General features: G+C 36.3%; 1 protein-coding gene across 1 annotated transcript in view; it reads right to left on the bottom strand.

The window, feature by feature from the left end:
• Window positions 1-15,351, bottom strand: part of LOC131429173 (uncharacterized) — a 107,470-nt gene extending 92,119 nt beyond the window's left edge. Inside the window, exon 1 of the mRNA XM_058593221.1 lies at window positions 13,792-15,351. Within this exon, the coding sequence (XP_058449204.1) occupies window positions 13,792-15,310 (1,519 nt within the window). The 5' untranslated portion in view covers window positions 15,311-15,351. The remainder of the gene's footprint in view (window positions 1-13,791) is intronic.
• Window positions 15,352-15,834: the final 483 nt, after the last annotated feature.

The raw sequence follows: 15,834 nt of genomic DNA, 5'->3' as shown, positions 1-15,834 counted from the left end.
TCTCTGAGAAAATTGAGGTAATCAAACGCACACAGACATTTTGTAATCTCAACGAACTGAGACGAATAGTATACGACACTCGGCCAGCAGGGCTTCCGTTCAAAAGTCAGTTTTCACAGTGATTGTAAAGGCAAAAACATAAAGGCCTAGTTGATATAAATAATGATACATTATGAGTTTTATTTATATTCATAACTAGCTGACCCGTCGAACTTCGTCTCATCAGAAGAATTGTCGAAAAACTTAGTGGTTAACTTTTCTCTCCATTATTTTTCTGATTACTTAACCTACAATCAACGGAATTATACACACACTTGCTTTAGCTCCAAAAAAAGAAACATCAACAAAGATTAATGTGAAAATATGAAATACTTCTGTTAAGCGAAAATTGAACAAATACACAGATTTCCATTCTGAACAGTCCGTTTTATGGAATTGCTCATACGTGAATGTTCACACGACAGAACAAACTTTGAAGCAGTTTTTTATATACAAAAAATGTCTATTTTTGTGTTCGGTAATAATTTTTGCGGCAACGATCTGTAAAATATTATTTTTACTGAAAGATACGTAAAATTTATCCAATTCCTATGTAAAAGTTACGGTTATTTATCATTTACTGACACGATCTGTGAACTCTGAAATGTCATTTCTCTTGACGAACTCAGTGAAAGTTCTAACACATATTCGGAAAATTAAAAAAAATAATGAAGAATTTCAGTAACCATCATTATACATTCAGCAGAAATACAGATCTGTCAAATAACATAATTTTCGGACTTTACGTGAGTGTGAAATTTTCTAGATTTGTAGAGAAAAAATAGTGGTGCGAATTGATTGCTTGCAAAAAATAGATAATACTGATTCCTAGCGGTAATTTTTCATTTAGTGAATATATTCAAAAAACCTTTTACAACATTTTATTTCAGCACTCTAAAAATATGATGGGTGATCCCATATCCCATATCTACTGAATTGCATCCGAAAGATATTTGATCATTTTATTTGAATAAATTATTTCTGGACAGCAAATGTAATTCAATTCATTCATCACACGCAAATAAATTAATTATTCGGATGGAAATATATTTTGAAAACTAAATTGCTCCTTCCTTTCCCAGATCTCTAATACAATTTTCCAAAAAACAGTTATACTTTACGGGTCAAGACGTTTACTTATGTTTAGAATTGTTTTGTAAATTTTGCCGAACGTCGGTATTGAATGATGAAGAAGTCATTAGAATTATGACAGATCGAAGTTCAGTGGAACTATACTGATCATTCAGCAAATAAAACTTTAACTGAACGGATTACCGAATTTTCAGCTGTTTGAAAGTCAGTAAAACTGTGCCGACATCCGTAAAAATTAAATTTATCTCAGAATCTGTTCTGTACGTTCAAGTTATCAAAAAGTACCATGCGTATTTTAGAGATCTAATAAAGTGGATATTTACAGGTACTGTGGAACTTTTGATTGCTTGGAGACGACGCTTAAATTGAAATTTGATATTGATCTTACCAGTTTGAACATTCTTCACAGAATATGCAATATGAAATAACACTCTTAATTCATTATGGTAATCATCTTGAACATTGATATCTAATATCCACTTACTGTGTTCGCTTAGTCTAATTTGAATCATTAGAAAGAAAAATGCAAGGAAAATCTATTAGTTTGACCTTAGCGCTTCTACAGCACAATCTTTTCATTGATTCATTAAAAAAAATTTCTGATTTGTTAATCTTGCCCCCGCAATGACCAATACTATTCATCTGACTCCATTGAACACAATTCATCAACTGGTAAATGATATCAAAACTTCTTCTCCTGCCTACAACGGTTCTCTAGAACAGTCATTGAGTCGCTTGATGCCAAACCTAACCCAGTTTTCACTCTAACTGCTGTCAAACCGTTTGTTCGAAGTCAGTTTCGAACCTAGTTTCAATGTTGTTGAACTGAAAATCGAGTCAGTTTCGAACCTGGTTTTTAAATCAGTTTTACTCAATCCCCCGTTGCTAAGTGCGAAATCAACACAGTTTCGTGAAAAGTGTTTGTTTGATGAAACTACCTTGGGTCAGTTTCAGTTTTCTCAAGCGAAAACGATATTAGTAAGCAATGATGTTGATACCCATTTTAGCACGTGGTTCGAAATGACGAATCACATCCATCAAGTATGCATGTGAAATCTCCACACAAAATATCTCGTTGCGCGCCAAACAATTTTTTCAAAGATCTAGTATTCTTTTCTTCGACGGCCAAACACTTGTGCAACTCGTTGCGCGCCAAACAACAATCGTAGATCTAGCAAGCATAGACAACTTTTTCAACGGAAAATTACATTGTTCATACAAAACAATTATATGGATTTTTCTCACTTTTCCGGCAAGTTTTCCTAATTTTGTTGATGTACGAACCCGATGAGGGAAGAAACTAATCAAACAAAAAAAGAATCATGTAGAATGTTGATTCTCATTCTTTCACTGATATACTGAAGATCTGTGCGTTTGGCTATAAAGAGTGGATAAAATATGATAAATCGAGATAATTACACCTCAGAACCTCTTTGGAAACCAAAACTACTACAGGTTTGAGCACCAACAGATAAAAATCATTGTGAATCATTTTCTGTCATTTTCGATTGTCAAAGCTTTAGTTGAATATCGGCGCTGTACAGTTTGAGGGTTTCACTGACAACCGAAAATGACTGAAAGGACAAATGAAAGAAAAACCCCAATTTTGAAACTACTGTTTCAAAACTTTTGTTGTTTACTAGAAATGGATCTCGTTCTCATAATGTGCAAGCGTAACTGAGAGTTAAATGTCACTCTTTCTCGTCATTTTTGTTTATTTTGAGTCAATGAAAATGACTTTTTATTAGCTCTGATATGGATGCTACGTAGATGCTACGACGAAGAAAAACGAATGTATACTGCCTAAAGATCCAAAAAAATCCATGAGTTTGAAGCTAAGATTCAGTTGAATTCGAGAAAATATTTAATTCTAATATGTCCTTTTGCTAACTTTTCGTTTTTGTTTGTTTTTATTTTTAGAACCTTTTATAATTTTGTCATTAAGGTCCGTGCTAACTTTTCGATTTTATTAAATCAAAATTTTAAATTTGATTCCATATGGAATCTAATGTGTTCTGTTTCTCTGCGTGTAGAAAAGACTTCTCTAAAGTCTCCACTAATCATAGAACCCTACATCGTACCCAGTTGATAAAACCCGTTTCCAACATACATCAAATTTTATAATCAGGTTAGGTAAACACAGAGCTCTGTGCGTATATGAGTAAAAGCGAAATGTACAGCTCTAACATAAACACAAACAAAAGTGCAACTGCTCGAAGGCTTCCAATTGGCAGCACATATTGCACGAGCCTGCCGATGTATTCTGCCAAAAGCCATGGTGCATAGGCAAAACGAACTGTGGACTGTGGACTGTGGCGGTGGATGCAGTAGCTGGAGTACTATCACTAACTGCATCCCAGGCATCCGCAACAGACCCAAAGTAGAACTGCAAAGGCCTTTGAGGTAAGCATGTTGCGTGAATACATTCTGCAAATATTTACGTTTCTGCTTTATGGCACTACTGCCAACCGTGCCACGCATCCATGAAGGCTTCGTAGTAGTGAGTAGAACTGGAAACTAGTGGTGCGGAAGGGCAAAAATAGGGAGCGTAGATCTCAGTTACGGATGCAGAGAGCACATACATATCAAAGGATAAATTACACATATTGCCTTCATCGTACAAGAAAGGTTACACAAACATGAAAATTTAACTTCTCCTTCATGGCATAAGATATTTGCCTAATAAATAGCGTGAGAAAAAAATTGTGACTTTTAATATTTTGAGCAATTGGGTTTTCAATATTTTGCTAAAATAAATTGTAATTAGTTTTTTATTTTGGTTGAGAGAAAGATTCAAATTTTTTCCGGAATTTTTGCGTTCTTCCGATTCTACTGACTTTTTTTCCACGACACTAAGTTCCTTCTGTCCAATGTTTTAAAATCTGAAAGCTACAGTTCTATCCTTTCCCTACTTTAGGTTATTAGATTCTCTTAGTACTTTAGATCTGTTCTAGTTCACCAAAGTGTCTCTCGGTGCAAGAATTAATTTTCTCAATTTCGATTTTTCGAGCAATTTTTTCTCTTGTGTATTTCTTCGGTAACTAGCGGCACCGTGTACTAAATTTCTATATATAAAACGTGCTTAATGATACCTTTTTCTATTAATCCGCATGTGTTTTGCATGAATATTTATAGAAACATTCAGTTTAATTATTGATAATTGAATTCTTTTACATATCTGAAAATATTTGTCCCTCCATAATTGTGGTTAGGTAGAAAGACAATGTGTTGGTCAAAGAATTTTAGACATATTTCTTAAAGAATTTTCCAGATGGGTTCAGTCAGACCTTTTTCGTTTTTACCCTTAACACAACTAATTTTTACAACTTTCGTCAAAATCACTGCATTATTTATCAAATCAAATTTGTTTTAAATATTTAGGCAGCAGTTTTTATATTCCACATAAACTGCCAATGTCCATGCAAAATATTAATTTGAACAAAACTTTTTCAGAATTTTGCATGCCCTGAAAAGGACTGTTTAGTTTGTTGGGGTTACTGAAGAAATATGCTGATCACGTTCATCCAAAACTGCATGATCGAGGCCATCATGCATTTTCATCATATGCGAAAAAACAGCAGTTTTTTCTCAGACGTTTGATCAATTCGTTAAGTTGAATCGATTTGCAACGTTAATTGGTACTCCGAGTCTTGAATTATTTTAACAAAGTTTGACAGAACTCTATTCACTATTTTCATTAACATTGAAAAACGTGTTTAAATAAATAAAACGGGAATCAGCTTTAATGATATTTTTGCATTATACCATAACAGTGAGTTCCATTTTAATGTTTTTTACCACTGAGTCCAATTTAGAAGAATTTTCAAGTATTTTTTTTGCAACGTCGTTTATAGAGATGGTTTGAGATCTCAAAAACTCAAATCGATTAGAATCAAAGCCGTGACATTATATTCCAGTGGTGAAAATTGACTTTCAGTTTGAACCGGCTTCGCAGTCGATTCTAAGTGTAAAGTACTGTTGCATGGCTGGTGCTACTACGATCGTACTGACACTGAGAGTCCTTCCAGATCACGAACACACGACTACTGGCTTATAAGACAAGTGCCCTATGCATTGAATCGCCAACCCTGGTGAAAATCAATTAAGCTTTTCTCCAAGATGTCAAAATAAGTTCCGCATTAGAAGTTTTGGTCATTGTTCACGGTACTTTCAGAACCTGAATTTAGTATAATTAATAACGGCTCATCTTAGCTTATCCCGGGTCGACGGTTCATAGTATAGGACACCGCATACTTATAAAAAAAAACCCTGTGATTTTACATCTTATTAGATGCACATAAATGGAGCGTCGCAGTTCACGCAAATTTACGTCGAAGAACATTTAATATTGTGTCTAAAACTCCATGCATTAAATTCGTTGAAATAAAAAAAGAATACTGATAGCAACAACGTCGCGACTTGAACCGAGAATCATTGGATCGCAAGTACGTCTGTTAATCGACTGAGCCACAGAAGCATACATCTGCTTCGTTGGTAAAACACTGTTAGAAAAAACGAAATTTACACTTTACGTAAATTCAAATGAGCCGTAATTTCTTCGGTGATGACACAATATTACATCTACTAACATGTAAATATAAATTTTGCGTCTGTATCAATGTAAGCTTCAATTAAATTGACTGTGAAGTTAATGATATGACTTATCTTTACATCCTTTGTAATATGAATGTAAGTGAATCGCGATGCTTCTTTTATGTGCATCTACGAAGATGTAACATTTTCTAAGTGTGAAGGTACACACTTAAAAAACATGTGATTTTACATCTTTTTAGATGCACATAAATGGAGCGTCGCAGCTCACGCAAATATACGTGGATGTACATTTAATATTGTGTCTAAAACTCCATACATGAAATTCATTGAAATAAAAAAAGAATACCGAGAACCACAGTCGCGACTTGAACCGAGAATCGTTTTTATCGCAAGTACGTCTGTTAATTGACCGAGCCACAGAAGCATACATCTGCTTGGCTGGTAAAAGGTGCATTTAAATTCATACAGTCGCACCTGCATCTAACATTAAGTCATCGCAAATAAAATTTTCGTCATTTGACAAACTAGGTCTTTCTGAATTACATCGTATGAGGGATTAAGTCACCTGTAAAATTAATTTTTTTTTTTGGTGTGTACATTTAAATTCATACAGTCGCACCTGCTAGCAGAATGCAAGTTACAGTCGAAACCAGTAAAATTCAAGCTATTCTAACATTAAGTCATTACAAATAAAATTTTCCGTCATTTGACAAATTAGGTCTTTATGAATTACATCGTATGAGGAATTAAGTCACCTGTAAAATTCAAATTTTTTTAGAGTGCGGGTGTAGTTCCACTATTTTGGTGTAGACGGCAGCCTGCGCACTTGATGTGCCTTCGTTCATGGGTTTTCATAGACTGAAGTTAGCAAACGGATTTATAGATTTGGTTGTTTTTCATGTCTCGTGTATGGTATTAAATACAATCTTACACCTTCTTTCATTTGTTTCGTAAAAAAACTAAAGAAAATACTCAAACAGGGAAAAAGTTATTGAGAAATCAAATCTGGAGTAATTTCCTTACACATTCGTGTCGTGAAATTTTGAAAATGCACCCTGGTGAGCATAGTAAAGAAAGGTGTAGTCATTCGTCAAAAAATGTGGACAAAGTTGATTTCTGTACAGTGTGAAGGATCACAAGAGGGTAGTTCAAGCTTTTAAGAGGAATTCAAAGGTTGCTTAAGAGATGTGACGAGAAAATTGAAAAGTTCTAAAGGTACCGAATCGCAGTGAACGGAAGAATATGTTGAGGATAAACGCGCGCACGGAAGCTCTACACACAAATGTTGAAAAATAGCGTTGTATCAATATAGATGACGAGACGTATGTGAAAGTAGACTTCCGATAGCTTCCGGAATTCGTGTTCTTTACTGCATGCCATAGGTTTGATGACTCGAAAAACGTTAGAAATTCGAAGATGTTAAAGTTTAGAAAAAAATACCTGATTTGGCAATCTATTTGCTCATGTGGAATGCAGAGCAATCTATTTGTGACAACCGGTACGATCAATAGGTACCCGCTTAGGCCAATTTTGAAACAGATCACCATTTTTTCGTCCAACAAATCTTTCAGACAGAGGTTCATTGTAGAGCCATTTTCAATATGAGGAGTTGGAGCCAGGCATTACAAAAAACACGGATCCGTTCTGCACGGTACTCACCTTCACTCGTGAGCACACCATCAGAAGTATTGAATGCTACGCTTCGTGCCCGTGTTGAAAAACACACACCGAACGCAGTAGAAAAAGCACCCGTAGCGGTGGTCGTGTAATTGCCAAATACCGGTGCTTGGATTTTCGGGCAGCACTGAAGTCGAGTGTTCCTGACTTCGGCAAACACCGAAGCCGGGTGTTTCCGATTTTGCCATATGCGTTGCTTGTACTATAACCGCCTATAGCGCCACGGTATGACGAAAAATGCGTTTGAATGATTAATTCTTTTTTCATCAATACGCGTCTGATTGAATTCAATTGATTGATAATATAACCAACGCATGGGTGATCTTCAGTGCCTTCGCGAAATTGAAAACACTCGGCTCCGGTGTTTAACGAAAATGAAAACACGCGGTTTCGGTGTATGCCGAAGCTTGAAACACCAGTGCCGAAAATAAAACAGCGCCACGAGCACTGGCACGCAATGGCTTTCTCAATACACGGACACGCGGTGGCGGTGGTTATATGAAGCACGCAGTGCAGTGCACTGTTTGGGCATGCCTGGTTGGAGCCGTCTTGGACTAGTTTTACTGAAGAATTTTGGAAGTTTTTATCCACTTATTTTTTTAAATGAACATTATATATCTGTATAATACTTCTACTTTATATAGAATAACAACCAATTTTCTTTCTATATATATATATATAGATAACACCAAATATCCATACTATTTTAGTAGGAGTATAAACAACAACAAACCGTTCCTACAAAGTAAACTATTATTTTCGTTCAACAAACGCTCAACGACCAAAAAATATAATCGCTTGCTGAGTGGGTATGTACAATGAGGTCCTTTTTAAGCGATTTTTAAGCGTTTTTTACGCGATTTCCGAAGTTACGAGGTTTTCTTGTTTTTTCGTAGAAATTGAATGAAACGTCGAGATCTGTTGTTATCTCGATTTTTTTTTTAAAGTCAACACTTTCGATTATTTTCATTTTTTTTTTTTTGATTTTCACCAGTTTTCTAAGACATTTCACATAAAAAAGATATCTTCAATTTTTCGTTTTTTTCTACGCGGATTTCAGAAGTTATGCGGTCGCAAAATCTTTAAGACGAAAATTCGTTTTTTCCCACTTTTTTTAGATTACACCATATCTCAACGTTTCTTGCATTTCAAAGACAATTGGCATTAAAACAAATTTTTATCCAAAAAACAAATCTTCAGTTTTGTGGTATTTTTACGCGACTTTCCGAAGTTACGAGGTTTCAAAGACATTTGGTATCAAGAAAAGTTCGATTTAGGAAGTCCCAAAGTCGTTTTGAAAACAATTTTTTTAATTGCATCACATCTGGAGATATTCGGCATAAACCAAATTTTTGCTAGTCTGCCGGTTTTTATGCGGATTTACGAAGTTACGCAGTGCGTATCCCCCGCGTAAAAAGAAACTTAAATGTATATATAAAGCAATACCTCCAAAAGTGTTCTAAGGTCACACAATGGTCCTACGCTTGCTGGACAGATTTAGCTTCGTGTCATTACTCGGAAGGTGTTTTGGAATTTCAATCCTCCGAATGCACCGGAAATGATGCCAATTAAAAAGTACTTAGCCTTCATGAAGCAGGCGCTTCAAAAATATCCTAAGAAAGTAGAATCGGTTGAAGGTATGAAGAAAAAATGGATTCCCACGCAAAAACATGGGGGTCTAATGGACAATACATTATGAGTAGTGTTAAGAGAAAGGTTCGGTCATTCGGGCATGGTATTGATATTGAACATGGGAAAAGTTAAATTATATCTTTGATTTTATTCCCTAAATATTTGAAGATGATCGGTTGAATGGATAAATTTTGCTAAATATTTTCTTATGATGCAATTTGAGTCCGTACTCCCTGTAGTAGTTGTTATACTCATTCCCCATCTAAAAATACATATATACAGTTATGCCGTTACATACATGCATACAAATTTACTTCTGTTTTTACCTTTGTATTTGCATATTTAACCTCAAGAGTAACTAGATCTCAAAACTTAGAAATTTTGTAGTAATATCTATTAAACAAGTCATAGTTTGTTGAAATCCGCCCATTTTTAATAAAGATATTGAAATTTTTGTGAAATTGACTCGCTATCCTACACTCCAAAAAAAATTTGAATTTATCAGGTGACCTGATTTCTCGTACGATGTGATTCAAAAGACCTAATTTGTCAAAAGACTGAAGATTTTATTTGTAATGACTTAATGTTGGATGAGCTTGAATTTTACTGGATTCGACTGTAACTTGCGTTCTGCTAGCTGGTGCGACTGTATAAATTTAAATGCACCTTTTACCGGCCAAGCAGATGCATGCTTCTGTGACTCAGTCGATTAACAGACGAACTTGCGATCCAATGATTCTCGGTTCAAGTCGCGGTGGGTTGCTACAAAATTCTTTTTTTTTTATTTCAATGAATTCCATGTCATGGAGTTTTAGACACAATATTAAATGTTCTTCCACGTAAATTTGCGAGAGCTGCGACGCTCCCTTTATGTGCATCTAATAAGATGTAAAAAAATTTAAGTGTGCGTGACCCGGCATTATTCAGCTGGTGCTTCAGTCAATGGCGAATTTGAGGTTCCGTTCCTCAAGCCTAAACGCAGAAAAAACAACAACTAATTCTTCTGTCCCCACATCTACTGTTGAAAATTCGCAGTGTGAGTTTCGCTTTAAACAAGAGTGATTGCATCATCCTGCTTCTGGTCGTTTGCATTGGAGAAAAGGAAAACCGAAAAGTGGACAACGATGGGGAAGATTATACAAAAACAGCCGATCTAATGGCTCTAAATATTATCTAAAGAACTATTAAGATTGCTTCTTTGCAAATCGGAGGTAAAAATCATCAGTTTACTACAAATCTTGAATGATTTGATTAGCTTCGTGCATTTTTCGCTGTGCGAAATTTACACCAAACGAACGTTAGCTATCAATTCGCTGCATCGCGTTCGAGAAAAATGTTCCGGACAGTGTTTGATATCGTAGAGAATTTTACAATTTGGTCTTTCTGAATGCCAGAAATTTATCCCGTACAGCATTTTGATATTACTGAAATATTGAGATAATTGCGATTGCGTCATCATCCAGAAAACAGAGAAAAGTACATCGAAATGTGAGCGACGCAGAAAAGTCAAATTATCGACCATTCTAAGGGTTTCCAAAAGAACTATTAGAATTATTCTTCTTCAAAATATGCAAATCGGAAGTAAAAATAATCCGTTTAGAAAAAATCTAATGAAATAATCAGTATAGTGAACCGTTCGCAGTGCGGACTGCGCATTAAACGAATGCAAATAAAACCAACATTCGGTTGCTTTGAGTTAAAGAAAAATTCACCGAACATTGTTTAATATGGGAGAAAATTTCGCAATGGCCTAGAAATGAATCCCAAATAACATTATGACAGTTTCATATCGGGAATCTTTTATGAAGCAATGCTTTCGTTTTGAAAACCTAATATGGGCGGAACTTAAATCAATTACTTTGAAGATTGGTGAAAGCTTGAACATGTCTCAATATATGCAGACAAAATACGACGCGGCAAAGACCAAGAGGAAGTGCGATAACGAAAGTTCGCATAATTCGTCGAGGCCCAATCAATTGCGGAGCGCATTAAGCGTCACAGAGAGAATAAAATACAAACACAATTTTTTGAAACCGAATGGTCCTTTTCAATACTGCAAATCTAACGGTAGCAAATCAATTGCTATCTATACACATCACGAATGCAGTCCTATGTCAATTTCGCGGCTATGTCTCTGGCATTACCGACTCCAAGTTTTTAGATAAATAAAAGTAAAACACTCGACCTACACTGCCCATATTTGTAACATATATCTGTTCCATATGGAAAATCGGCATGTTGAAAAAAAGGCGATCAAAATTTTATTTCCGAATTTTTTGATTTATTGTGCTACCTAATGCTAAATCAAGGTATCATCACATGAAATATCGGTAATACACCTTTGCTATTCCAATATTGCAACAAATGAAATTATTGAAATTTGCACTGAATGGGACTGATATGCGGGTACTTAGCATATGCGACAGACATGAGTTGATATTTTTTTCACATTTTACTGAACAAACCCTCAACTTTAATTGCAATTTCTGAGAGTATACTTAGGATAGATTTCATTTTTCAAGCTAACTTAAAATTGGCGAAAATCGATATGGGACTGATAAGCGAGTATGGGCAGTACATATACCGAAAATCTTCAAATATACATGATTGATTCTCACGTTCGTATAGTTAAAATGGTTCTCATATTTCGATCGCTTCGGAAGCATCATTTCGGCATATCTTAGATTCACTCAATGTACACAACCATTACTAGAATTTAAACAACCATCGTTGGATGCGATGCGAGTGATCTTTATAAATCAACCCGAAATTTGCGTATTTGAACGTTAACATCCTCGAAATTTGTTATCTCTTCTATATGCACGCGTTATCTTCACGCTCGATGTCAAACCCTTCTCGTGGGTGTTTGACTTTTGATTCTAGCATGTCTTGCTAAATGTTGTCTTGCTTCTTCCGCCCATGACAGTGATTTTATAGAACAGATATGAGCAGTGCAAATAAATTACCTCTGCTATATAGGGAAAATCGAATCGCATCCCCTCCATGCTTCCTGCCGTCGTATCAAAGCAAAATGTATTGGATTCAACGAATACGTTGGGAGCTCTGAATCCATTCCGTTTATCTCCTAGCAATTTATTTTCTGTAACATTTTATTTTTTGTTTCCGTTTGTCAATATGGGATGAAGGTAGGAAGTATTTTACGTCGTCGCTGGCGAGGACGAAAAACCCGACCCGACGGTTGGGGTTGTGTCTGCTTTGTTGGCGTACAGGGTTTTGATTGTGAAATTACATTTTATCCACCGCAAATTTATCTCGATTTGCTTCGGCGGCATGTGCCATTTTTCGCCAAGCTTTAAATCCAATCAAATCAAGATTGATTTTGTTAAAAGGGTGGTTGGTTTTGCAGTTGCGAAGGTCATGATACAAACCAATTGATTCGTTGAATCAATCGTTCGTTTCGACGATTTGTCATGAAATAGACAATTTATGTGAAAACGAAAACCATTAGCCTTCATTTAAATGGAATAATCACTATCGATCAGTGCCAGCTAAAATGATTTTTCAATGCAATTTCCTGTATGTGATCAGTATTCTTTCACTAACTTTTAATTTCATGCGGATCTATTAACACGTTAATTTCATGCGGCGGCTGCAACCCAACTATCATCGCAGTAAATTCCTGAACAGAGTAACAAACTAACAATCTGATCATCAATTTCATCGCCATTGTGCTTTTTCATTTTTCCTGGCAGCCAGGATGACGTTACTCAACAAACAACTCTGCTAACAATCCGACAACCGGCAACCAGCGCATCTTCAGTGTGTCCGACAAAGCGGTGGGGGTGGTGGTGGTGCTGGGGTTAAGTTGACTTACGAAGATTTATGCGATGTTTTAACATAAAATTGTTTTATGGCTTTGGCCAGTGAAAATGTTTCGAGGTTATTGACACGCGCTCTTCAGAGGGTGCAACTGTACGAGAGGAGAATATTTTCATCCGCTTTTCTTTCCTTCGCCCACTTGTTTTGAGCTGCATCACGAGTTGCAACAAACTGTGTGGGGGTTGGTTTGTGTTGAAAACAGTGGTAGTAGTTTCGGTCGATGACGGATGGAAAAGTTCGACTCGGGTGATTTGAACGCTACTTCCGATAAGAATCATACAAGCGTGAAAGGAAACTTTTTTTTTGCTGAGGGTACGAAATGCTGTGTGCGAAAACTTTATCTCTCTTGCCAGGAAGTAAAAGTAGGCCACGCTGCAAAAATCCTTACCGTAGTCTCTATTGTGGGAATAATATATCACAGAAAATAATCAAATCTTCTAAAAGATAGGAGGGAAAATTTTTGCACGGGACCAATTCTAGTCGGTGCCTTTCGGAACACTGTTTCTGTACATGATAACAATTAGCAAAATTATCAGTGTAGTAGTTAGAACTTCCAGTAAATAGTTGTGTTGTGAAGTGAGACCACTGGGTGACTCATCACAAACATGTTTAGTGGGTTTCACAGTAGGATTTACCATTCGGATAGCTGACCTGAATGATGTGATCAATCAAATGATAGTATCAAATGAACTGCAATACATGTTTATTTATTTATTTATTTCTTATACCTTCATCTGACCTGTTATAGTCTCCATGAAGCATTGGGAGGGGAAAAGCCCAATTGAAAATAATCCAATCGTCCAATTGGGCGTAAAAACTCCTTCATCTTTTCTGACGGTTGACAATAATACTGTTCTACATACATTTTCATATTACATTGTTGGCTTACACTTATACATTACAATAATCTTGTTAGTCTATTTTTAAAAACATCACATGAAATGGAAAAATCAAAACATTCATAAGCACTATTAAAACTATTACACATTTCCCTAATGGGTTCGTTTTGTTCATAGTCAGTACGTTGATAGTCAAGTCTTAAAAAGTTCCGCGATCTTAAAGTTCTAGGTAGTACATTGATATTTACTTGAGAAAGGATATTAGGAGCGTCAATTTGTCCCATCAATAGTTTTCCTATAAATACAGCTCTGGAAATATTTCTCCTTTTTGAAAGTGTGTCCATACCCAGTAATCGACAACGATCAGTATAAGGTGGTAATTCTGTCGGGTTGCGCCAAGGTAAAGATCTGAGGGCGTAGCGGAGGAATTTAGCTTGTATTGATTCAATTCGGTTAATCCAAACGTCCACGTAAGGACACCATATTACCGATGAAGCTTCAAGAACAGATCGGACAAGGGTGAAATACAATGATCTGAGACAGTAAGGGTCACTGAATTCTTTTGCTATTTTAAAGATAAATCCAAAATTCCGGTTAGCTTGTGCAATGATATGGGAGTAGTGGTCTCTGAACGACAGCTGAGAATCAAGTACTACACCTAAGTCCCTTACAATTGATACTCTCTCAAGGAATTCTCCAAAAATAGTGTATCTCCAGAGAATAGGTTCTTTCTTGCGTGTGAATGAAATAACGGAGCATTTCGATATACTAAGCGTCAATCGGTTACGCGTACACCAGTCGCTGAAGACATCAACTTGTCGTTGTAAAGCCATGCAGTCTTCTTCAGATCTAATGATATGAAATAGCTTGAGATCGTCTGCATAAACAAGCCTACACCCTGGTGGCAAGGCAAAACAGATGTCGTTGTAGAACAAAGAAAATAGCATAGGTCCGAGATTGCTACCTTGAGGCACACCCGACAGATTCGAGAAGCTATTTGATTCACAATTCCCAAGCTTAACAGAAAGTGAACGGCCAACAAGATACGATTTGAGCCAATATGTGAATGTTTCCGATGCACCTAGTTTTCGAATTTTTGCAAGTAGCAGAGTATGGTCAACACGATCAAACGCTGCTTTAAGGTCTGTATAAACTGTATCAACCTGTGCTCCATCTTCAATGTTTCTGATGCAGTGTGACGTAAATTGAACTAAATTCGTAGCTGTTGATCTACCGGGGAAAAAACCATGTTGATTGGTCGATATGTATGATTTGGTTTTTTCAAACAGAACATTGCTAACGAGAATTTCGAATAACTTAGAACCAGCACAAAGAGAAGTTATACCGCGGTAATTTGCTACGTCTTGCTTATTTCCTTTCTTGAACACAGGGAACATGTACGATTTTTTCCAGCATTGTGGAAATATTCCTTGCGACAGAGACTTATTGAAGATTATCTTTAGAGGAACACACAGTGCATTCGCGCATCGTTTGAGTATGATGGCAGGAATGCCATCTGGGCCAGTTGATGTTGATGACTTCAGTTTTTTCAACGCAAAAATGATTTCTTCGCATGTGAATTGAATGTTACCAAGACTTATAATATCGCAAGGAACATCTCTGAGCCCGAATTCCATCTGAGCAGGATCAAATGAAATTGTTTCGAAGACACTTAAGAAATGTTTAGCGAACAAGTTGCAAATTCCAGAAGATGAATTTGAACATTCATTTCCAAGAGTCATAGTAGAAGGGAGGCCTACCTCCTTGCGTTTACTATTCACGAAAGACCAGAAACGTTTTGGATGTTGTTTAAGATCGGTTTGTGTTTGTAAAACATGTCTAGAATAAAGCATGCGGTTATAGACCTTGTAGTTGTTACTAGCGAGAGTGAATTCGTGCTTAGTTATAGGGTTGCGTCGATTTGTATAATGCCGAAGTGCAGCTGCTCTTACGCGTTTCAGTGCACGAAGGTGCCGATTTGACCAAGGTGGTTTTGGGCGAGGTCGTGACGCTGGTACATGTAGATTAAACAAATATTTCAGCGCATGTGTAAGCTTTTCTACCGCTACATTGACATCAGTTACATTATCCAAAAGAGATGCCCAATCAATTGACTCTAATGAGCTATTTAATCCGGTGAAATCGGTTTTCGAGAAGTTAA

The sequence above is a fragment of the Malaya genurostris genome, chromosome 2 (assembly GCF_030247185.1).
Source record: "Malaya genurostris strain Urasoe2022 chromosome 2, Malgen_1.1, whole genome shotgun sequence".
NCBI classification, from domain to species: domain Eukaryota; kingdom Metazoa; phylum Arthropoda; class Insecta; order Diptera; family Culicidae; genus Malaya; species Malaya genurostris.
The sequence above is the reverse complement of the archived record's forward strand: the minus strand, read 5'-3'. Positions and strand labels throughout refer to the sequence as shown.